Source organism: Elephantulus edwardii, unplaced genomic scaffold (assembly GCF_000299155.1).
Source record: "Elephantulus edwardii isolate Elephantulus edwardi_28Jun2011 unplaced genomic scaffold, EleEdw1.0 scaffold00116, whole genome shotgun sequence".
Classification (NCBI taxonomy): domain Eukaryota; kingdom Metazoa; phylum Chordata; class Mammalia; order Macroscelidea; family Macroscelididae; genus Elephantulus; species Elephantulus edwardii.
The window spans coordinates 8295269-8304383 of record NW_006399866.1 but is presented as its reverse complement, the minus strand read 5'-3'; the positions used below and the strand labels follow the sequence as shown (position 1 = coordinate 8304383).

Sequence of the window (9115 nt, the reverse complement as noted above, 5' to 3'; positions counted from 1 at the left end):
ACAGTGCGATTGGCACAGGACAGAGCGGAGTTTAGGGCTGTTGTACATAGGGTCACTATGAGTCGCAGGCGACTCGACGGCACATAACAACAACAACATATACTGTATGTATCTGATGTCCTGCAAAGCATTTTTTTCCTTATAGGAAAAGGGCCCCATATATTGCTTATCTAACTCGTTGTCGACAAGGACTCCAGACCACACAGGCTCACCTGGAAAGACTATTGCAGAGGGTTTTGCGGGACAAGGAAGTAGCCAATCGATACTTTACTACTGTCTGTGTGAGGCTACTGCTTGAGAGCAAAGAAAAGAAGATCAGAGAATTCATTCACGGTAACTAAATACCTCACCGGCTATATTTTATTGACAACTTTCTGGAATTTTTTGTGTTGTGTTTTTATAGTACTGACAATGCCTTAGAATAATGGTTCTTTAGATACCCAGAGTTATTTATGGATTCCTAATGATTAAACTTTGAAGGCTAACAAATAAGTTGCTTGTTTTTCCTGGGTTGATTATTTATAGTTTGGTGTTTTTTTTTAAAGTGATAAAACTCGTAAAGGTTTTTGTCTATAAAACTTTTCTCACTTTAAAAAATAAATTATAACAAACCCTTGCTCCTAAATTTTCATGCATTTTTTATTTTCTCTTGGTTTTAATGGCTACATATTCTCCTAAAATAAGCCAAGCACAGGCTTTTATTTAAGGTTAATAATCTGCATATAGTTATTATAAAATTATTTCTATAACCTAATTTTAAAATTTATTCCAGTAATTTATTTAAACGTTTTATTCTTTTTGCACTGGAGACTTTCAGAAGCTCACAGCAGCTGATGATAAAACTGCTCAGGTGGAAGACTTTCTGCAGTTTCTTTATGGTGCAATGGCTCAGGACGTCATATGGCAGAATGCAAGTGAAGAACAGCTTCAAGATGCTCAGTTGGCCATTGAACGAAGTGTGATGAATCGAATTTTCAAGCTTGCTTTCTACCCTAACCAGGATGGGGACATTCTTCGTGACCAGTGAGTGCTTTGAAGCATAATGTCCTCTAGACTCACCCATGTTGTATAGTGTTTCACTAGTTTTTCAATGCCGCATAGAACTCAGTTGTATGAATGTACTGTGTTCTCTATCCATCCATCCATTTGTTTATGGGCATTATGACTGTTTCCATCCCTGTGCTGTTAGGAATAATGCTGCAGTAAACATATGTGTGCATATATCTGTTCTTGTTGTATCTCTTTTTTTCTTTGGATGTTTCGCAGTAGTTGAATAGCTAGATCAAGTTAGATTTTCAGCATTCTGTGAAAAAAAAAAAAAGCAAATTGCCTTCCATAGTGGTTGTATCATTTTATGTTCCCCCCAGTATGCTCTGAATGAGACAGAACATAATTTTTTTTTAATTTTTTTGTTTATTTTTTTAGGTCCTGCAAATGCAGGACTTCAAAAAATTTGTTTAAAACTTACCATTGTTCCTCTCCATAGAAATCTTTAGTAAAAGGATTTAAACAATCTGAAGAGAAAGAAAAGTATGAGACAAAACATAATTTTTCAAATCACTATTCTATTAGGGTGTTACAAAGCTTGACAAACTAATACCTGCTTATTTTATATATTAATTATATACTAAAGTTCTGTACTTTAATACAGAAACAGCCACAATTGTGTGACGTGTGAATTACATCTCATTAAAGGTGGATTTTTTTGTTTTGTTTTGATTTTTCTTAACCCTAAGAAAAATCTGTATTTGGAATAGTTAGTGGTTATTTTTGAATAGTGACATTATGAGTGATTTAACGTTTTTCTTTTTCCTCATCTCTTATTACTGAGCACTGTGTCATAGCCCTCTTGAGATTGTTCCCATGCTCCTTGCCAGTGGCTTTCTGTGCCAGTGACTCAAGGGGACCCTGTAACAGAGTCTCAGAAAGGGACATCAGTGTTTATAGAAGATACTGCACATATTCGTGAGAGAATTTGCTTTTCTGTAAGAGGATTAGAATCATTTTAGTGTGACTCCCTCACTTGTTAAAATCCGAGGGTCTTCTAGCCCACCTCAGGTTTCTATAATGTGTTTATCATCTAGTCCTTCTTTCTCTTTCTCTCCAGAGCATGAGTCTTTTTTTTTTAAGAGTTCAGGATTTTTTATTGAACATGTTACAAAAGGAGTTTAGTCAAAAAGACCAAATCCCATGTCATCACCAGACTCTTCAGATTCTTCTTTCTTTGCTTCCACTTTCTTCTCCTCAACTGGAGCAGCAGCAGTGGGAGGGACAGGTCCTCCAGCCAGTACGGCCCCCGCCGCTGGGGCAGATCCACCAGCGCCCACATTCCAGATGAGGCTCCTAATGTTGACATTTGCCAGGGCCTTTGTAAACAGGCCAGGCCAGAAGGGTTCAATGTTGACACTGGCTGCCTTAATGAGGGCATTGATTTTATCCTTTGTGACTTTCATCTCATCGTCATGCAGGATGAGGGCCGAGTAGACGCAGGCAAGTTCAGAGACGGAGGCCATGGTGCGTTGGTACTAGGCTGAAGGCTGCCAGACGTGGTGCTAGTTGCCGGATGAAGTTAGGGCCTCACCCCAACATGGCCTTAGCTTCCTCAGAAGAACCAAGCACCTTAGCGGCAACTGAGGAAAGAGGCCAGAGCGTGAGTCTTGAGCTTCAAGCATAAGATAAGGAGTAAGAACATTTATGTTGTACTTCCAAGAGCAACCTTGAAGTAGACTTTTCCTGCTCACCTGTGTGTGGCATATCTGGAGCTTTTAGAAGAGAGAGTCACCAAAATGTTTTGGAACCAGAAAGGATGTTTTAGCTTCTTCCTTTGTAGGCTTAGGCAAATTCTATACCTTATTAAGCATAATTATTTTCATCTACAAAATGAGGAACACTAGAAACACTGTGTGTTTTCAAATTATGAAAGGCATCAGGATTATATCAGTTCTCCATATGTATTTAATTTGTATGCTGAGAAGATTATTTGAGAAGCTGGACCCTCTGAAGATGAATGTGTCATTAGGGTCGGAGGAAGACTCAGCAATAACCTTTATGCATATGGCACAGCCTTGCTTGCTGAAATTAGGAGGACCTTGAAGCACTTTGCTCTAACTGCAGAAGATCAGAGAATGCAGCCTTCAATATGGATTGCATCTCAACGTCCAGAAAGCAGAACTCCTAGCCACTAGACCAAAAGGGAACATCACAGTAGATGGAGAAAAGATTAAAACTGTCAGTGACTTCATCTTACTTGGATCCCCAATTAGCACTTAATACTAGCAGTCAGGAGGTCAGGAGACATGTTGCACTGGAAAGGGTGTAGTCAGGGACCCTTCAAATTATTTATGAGCAGTGATGTCAGTTTGAGGACTAAGATGCCTTTGATTCAGGCTATAGTCTTTTCAGGCACTTGCTATGCATCTGAGTGCTAGACAGTGACTGAGGGTGCCAGAAGAATTGATACCTTTGAATTGTGGTACTGGAGAAGAATGCTGAATATACCACAGACTGCCAGAAGAACAAACCAAAATGTCTTAGAGAAGGTGCAGTCAGAGTACTCCTTGGAGGCAAATATGTTGAGGCTTCTCCTCACATACTTCGGACATGTTGCTCGGGAAGGCTATTCATTGGAGGAGGACATCATGCTTGGGCAGGTGGAGGCATAATGAGAGAGAGAAAGATCCTCAACTAAGTGGATTGACACAGTGACGGCAGCGATGGACTTAAAGGTGTTGGAGATTGTGAGGCTGGGACAGGATAGGACAGGGTTCAAATCTGTTGTTCATAAGGTCACTGAGAGCCTTATTTGATTCCATGACACCTAACAGGAACAGCAGAATGAAGCGTTAGATATTCTCAGAGTTTCTTTTCCACCTGACATCTGAGACCTTTAGTTTCTGGTTTTTGATCCCTCTATTTTCTCAACTTGTTTATTAAATAGTGTGTCTAAGCAACTCTTAGATTAAGGACTCTTCTCCTTTCTCTTTTTGAATGCTATCACGGACTATATACTCCAGGAAGTATGACTTCCCAACCTCTCTGCATCCCCTTGACATTTAAAGTTTTAAAGTCGCTACCAAAGATGAGGCTTTTTTGTCTCTCCCATTGATGCTGTTGTTGCTTTTAGGTGCCAAGCAGTCAGCTGTGACTAATATAATATTTTTTTACATGAAAAATACATAGACTCTCAGCTGTACCTGTAATCTGTCAGGGTGCTCTGGTGGTGTCATCTATAGGGAATATTGTGCTGCTGTCCCAAGGGTAACACCTCCTGGCAGTTTGAATCCACCAGCTGCTCTGTGGGAGAAAGATGGGCAGTCTCCTTCGTTGCAATTTATAGCCTCTGAAAACTTGCTGGAGGGATTAACTAAGAGTAGGTTCAGACCCAAAAATAATGGGTTTGTGTTTATTTAGAAATATTCTAAAATGTTTTTTATGTTTTAAGAAAGTAAATGGTGACTTTTTATGTACCATATGTTTTCAGGGTTCTTCATGAACATATTCAGAGATTATCCAAAGTAGTAACTGCAAATCACAGAGCTCTTCAGATCCCAGAGGTAAGACAGCTTTATATGCCATGTGTGGCATTATTAATTATCAGTTATTTATAATACTGTACATGTATTACTGATTTTTCTAGGACCTAGAATATGGTAAAAATAGAAAACATTTGCACTGAATAAGATTCATACTAACTATAAGGTTCTTAAAGTTGCTTCCAGAGGCTGACATTTTCAGTGTGGAGAGAGACCTCAGTGGTGGTGAGGAGGGAGGGAGGAAGGGCCAGCAGGGGAAGCCCCTTCCTGGTGCCACTGGAGTGCAGGCAGGGCGCTCACTGCCCTGCACTGGTGCTGACTACCCAGACATCTGCAGAAGCTCCCCACTGGAAGAAAGGGTACTGGTGGCACTCCAGAAAAGATAAAACCACTATTGCGGGAAGAGGAGTGGAATATAGAATGTGGCCTCAAAATGATCTTTTTGTTATTAATATTCTTTCCCCCTTCCCAGATACAAAATAAGGGAAACAGGAATATTTCCAGTATTCAATTTTCTGTTTGTGTCATGAAAATTTCTGGTAATGGGATGTTACTTACTAACATTTTAAATTGTTTTTATGTTTTAGAGCCTGCTATTTCTAGAACTACTGTAACAAGAGTTACAGTAAAGTATCTACTTATAATTGCTGGTTCTGCACTTGGAATCAGTTATTAAATGTGCAGAAGTTCTGTTTAACAAAGATAATTGAAATTTTATAAATCTGTAGTCTATCTTACTATATTAATTTTCTCTCTTAATGGATCTCTGGGTTGCTTTTTTTTTTCTTTCATTTTTTAAATATTTTATTATTTTTTGTGTGTATGGTCAGATCGGATCTGACTGGTACAGAAGGAGATTGCCCCTCCTTTTCCAGCAGAGCATCTCGTGGACTTGAACCGCATACCTCTGGGATTGCCACTAGGCCACCAGAGCTCCCTATTTTTAAATACAAAGCAAATTACAGTTTGAAACAGAACTTCCCTCTAGAGTAGAGTGGGAAGAAGTGCAGTGTGAGTTTCCTGGAGAAAGGAAAAGACCCACATTTGTGGAGGTTGCTGTGGTCCCTCCCTGTGGCTGCCGTTAGAATATTTGTGGTCTCATTTAGGTTTATCTCCGAGAGGCACCATGGCCATCTGCACAATCAGAAATCAGGACCATAAGTGCTTACAAAACTCCCCGGGACAAGGTGCAGTGTATCTTGAGAATGTGCTCTACTATTATGAACCTTCTGAGCCTGGCCAATGAAGATTCTGTCCCAGGAGCAGATGACTTTGTTCCAGTGTTGGTGTTTGTGTTGATAAAGGTAAAGCCCTTTTACTTCTGTTGTTTAAGTGAGCTATTTGGTGTTAATGAGCTGGGTGATATAAGGCTTCATGGGGTGGTAAAGACATTGAGTTTTTCCAGATTTTAAGTTCTGTGGTATTGGTATCCAGGAGGAATGTGCCTAATGTTATTTGTTCCATCCAGAAGCAATGGTTTCCAAAAGAAGAAATGGGAGGACTCTATTTCCTGAACATTGTCAGCTTTTTTTTTTTCTATAATTATATTTTATTAATTTTCATAAACATTTACAGAGATTTTGGGTTTCCATTCATTCATTGTTGCACTATTCTCTCTACCCTCCTCCCAGTTTGTTCTTGTCCAAATGCCACAGTGCTTGTCAAAGCCAGTTCTGATTAATCTTCTTTGTCAGTGTGTCCTTTGCCATTCCCTATCACTCCTCCCTGAGAGAGACTTCACCCCATTGTCAGCTTTTAAAGCAGTACCTTGAGTTCTTGGTTAAAGCATGTCAACTCTACAAGTTCAGGGATTGAGATCTGTAATTCACTAATACATCCTTAGCACGTAAACAGTGCCTGCCTCAGTATAATTATGGAGTGAATGAATGAGGACAGGTTAATTTTCCATACGTGTTCTTGTTGTCTTCTTTTCATACCGGCACATAGACTAATTTACCGTCATCCCTTTCCTGTATTTTATTTTGTGGTTGCAGAAACTAACTTTTTTAAATTTTATTTTTGTTATTTTTTGTGTGTGTACCGTCAAATCGGATCTGACTGGTACAGGAGGAGATTGTCCCTCCTTCTCCAACAGAGCATCTGGTGGATTCAAACTACGTACCTCTGGGATTGCAGTGCAGCTTCTTGCCACTAGGCCATCAGAGCTCCCAGAAACTTCATTTTTTAATGTGCTAATATTTATTGTCCTTTCTCAACTTTCAGATGAAGCCATTACCATTAAAAAGGCTCATTTAGTGTATTTTTTGAGGGGAGGACTGGAGTTTGGGTGTACAGAGCCAATAAGTAACAACGGCCTCAGTCACATGTTCCAGTCGGCTCAACTTGTCTGTTGACTCTTGGTACTTCATCTAGAGATTAGCATATATTAAAGTAATAAAAAATTTGATTCATAGATGATTTTTAGAGCAGTTCTTAATTTAATATTTTAGACCTGTTTGGTGGCACATAGTTTTACTCATTCTTCATGTTTGCGGTGTTTCTGCAGTCAGGTTCTGATAGGATGAGTCTGTAATCAGCCCTCAGTTCCTTTGACTGCTGCTCTTTTCTTTTGCACACATGACTGAGCGAGTGTGTAACCTGGGTTATTTTTTTCATTGTTCTAATGCTACTAACAAAGATTGGGGTATACATATTACTTACAGAAAATAATCCGGACATCTTTTTGTAAAATGCCCATCTTTGTTTTCTGTTCTGTTTTTACTTCTCTAGGCAAACCCACCCTGTTTGCTCTCCACTGTTCAGTACATCAGTAGCTTTTATGCCAGCTGTCTGTCTGGAGAAGAGTCCTATTGGTGGATGCAGTTCACAGCAGCAGTGGAATTCATCAAAACCATTGATGACCGGAAGTGATCAAGACCAAGGCCCTCCAAGGCAGCAGACTAGACTGTTAGTTAGGAAAACAGATCTCTGAGAAAATTTACCCGCTGCTTTGAAGGCTGAAGATTGCTTTTGTATAATACTGTACAGCGTTCAGACATTTTAAAACAGATCTTTACTAAACAAATTAATGAGCTAACAAGCAGTTTTTCTTTGGGCTCTTTTCCTTTCAGAGTTGCATATTTTGTTACTTTTCTTTTGTTCCCCAGTAGAGACTAGCACTGCAAAAAGGGACCACATTGTTCAGGTATTTTGAAATACTTTAAAAAAAAACTCCAACAAAATGCAAACTCTTAGAAAATTCTTTGATATCCATCCATGGACGTACCTTCTTTCCTTTTCTGGGAGGAAAAAAGGGAGAATGAAGGAGAGTATATGTCTTTAAAGATGCTGTCTAACTTGTATGCATCTGATGGAAGTGTCGGTTGCACTGAGGATTATAGTGGTGGTGATAATAGTGGCATTATCTATAAATATGCTCACCTAAATAAGAAACTAAGAAGGAAATGTAAATATAATATATATTTATATTTGATGTAATAAGAACATCTTCGGATTCTAATAAACAAGGAATATTACTGATAGTAGGTTGTGGCATACCCTCTTATGAGATGGTTTCCTTGACAAAGTTAAGCTGAGCTTAAAAGAGAAAAAAAAACAAAACACAACAAAAACACAGGAGTATTTATTAATGTAAAACAATTTCTCAAACTTCATGTGTAGTTTGATGTGCAGGCTGCTTTTGATGAAGAGTGTAAAAGTCACTGAGGAAGTCACTCAGACATTTCTCCCTGGGACAATTCAGCACTTGCACATAGGTGATAGACTCTGTTAATCACTGTACATTATACTAAAAGGAAAAGTAGATATCTAATACTTTATTGTGGTACTTCTCATCTAAAATACTAAATATGTTATAGAAACCCCAACCAGAGCTCCTTACAAAATTTTAATTGTAATATATTTTTTGATGATTATTCACATTGAATGCACAGTCCAGGAATTCAGTGAATGTCATTTTTTTAAAAACTAATTTGTATTGTTTGCTCTAGTGATACAGGTTTTACTAGTGATAAACTATTTTAATCAACCATACTATTCTTATGGAAAAAAAAATCTATTTTGGCAGGTTTTTGTGCCTTTATTTCCCTCTTCTGGAAAAAACAAAACAGTATGTGTTTTCACTAGTTTGGTTTGCATTCTTTATCAGTAATTGATCCAGGAATAGGTTTTAATGCCTGAAGAATTGGCCAAGGAAGCACACAATGCTTCAAGCACAAGTTTTACACACAGGCCATTGCCAACTCGTTTCTCTTTGTATGTTTCCTGATTGGCTTCTTTTATAACAAACTCAGCCCTATACTTTGCATCCCTGTTGCTGGCAGCAGCATTTCCAGGCCTTTGTAAGGGAAAATCTCGAGCAGATGAAGTCAGAGACTGGCTGCTCTCTCTGTAAGACTTGTGTTTCCTAAGACTGAAAGAAGCTGGATTTCCTTTATGCCTTCACCTCTTCTCATTCATTTATTTAAAACGTCAAGTTGCATTCGAGAGTGGGATGTGGTTTCTGCTTTTTAGAGAGAGATCGAAATTAAACTAGTACTGCTAAATGTCCTTTTGAATGTTAGGTCAAGAAAGCTCTGTACAGAGTCATGTACTTTATGGGCTGTAACTGTCAAACTTGCCTA

The 9115-nt window shown here is 38.7% G+C and overlaps 1 protein-coding gene across 4 annotated transcripts in view; it reads left to right on the top strand.

The window, feature by feature from the left end:
- The window catches only part of GAPVD1 (GTPase activating protein and VPS9 domains 1), a 47220-nt gene extending 38391 nt beyond the window's left edge, over positions 1 to 8829 (top strand). For 3 of the 4 annotated variants that reach the window (XM_006892563.1, XM_006892561.1, XM_006892560.1), the window contains 5 exons: positions 146 to 333; positions 810 to 1023; positions 4481 to 4553; positions 5639 to 5836; positions 7263 to 7403. In XM_006892563.1, the coding sequence (XP_006892625.1) occupies positions 146 to 333; positions 810 to 1023; positions 4481 to 4553; positions 5639 to 5836; positions 7263 to 7403 (814 nt within the window). Of the gene's footprint in view, positions 1 to 145; positions 334 to 809; positions 1024 to 4480; positions 4554 to 5638; positions 5837 to 7262 lie in introns of all 4 variants that reach the window. The other variant, XM_006892562.1, reaches the window with a different exon arrangement.
- Positions 8830 to 9115: the final 286 nt, after the last annotated feature.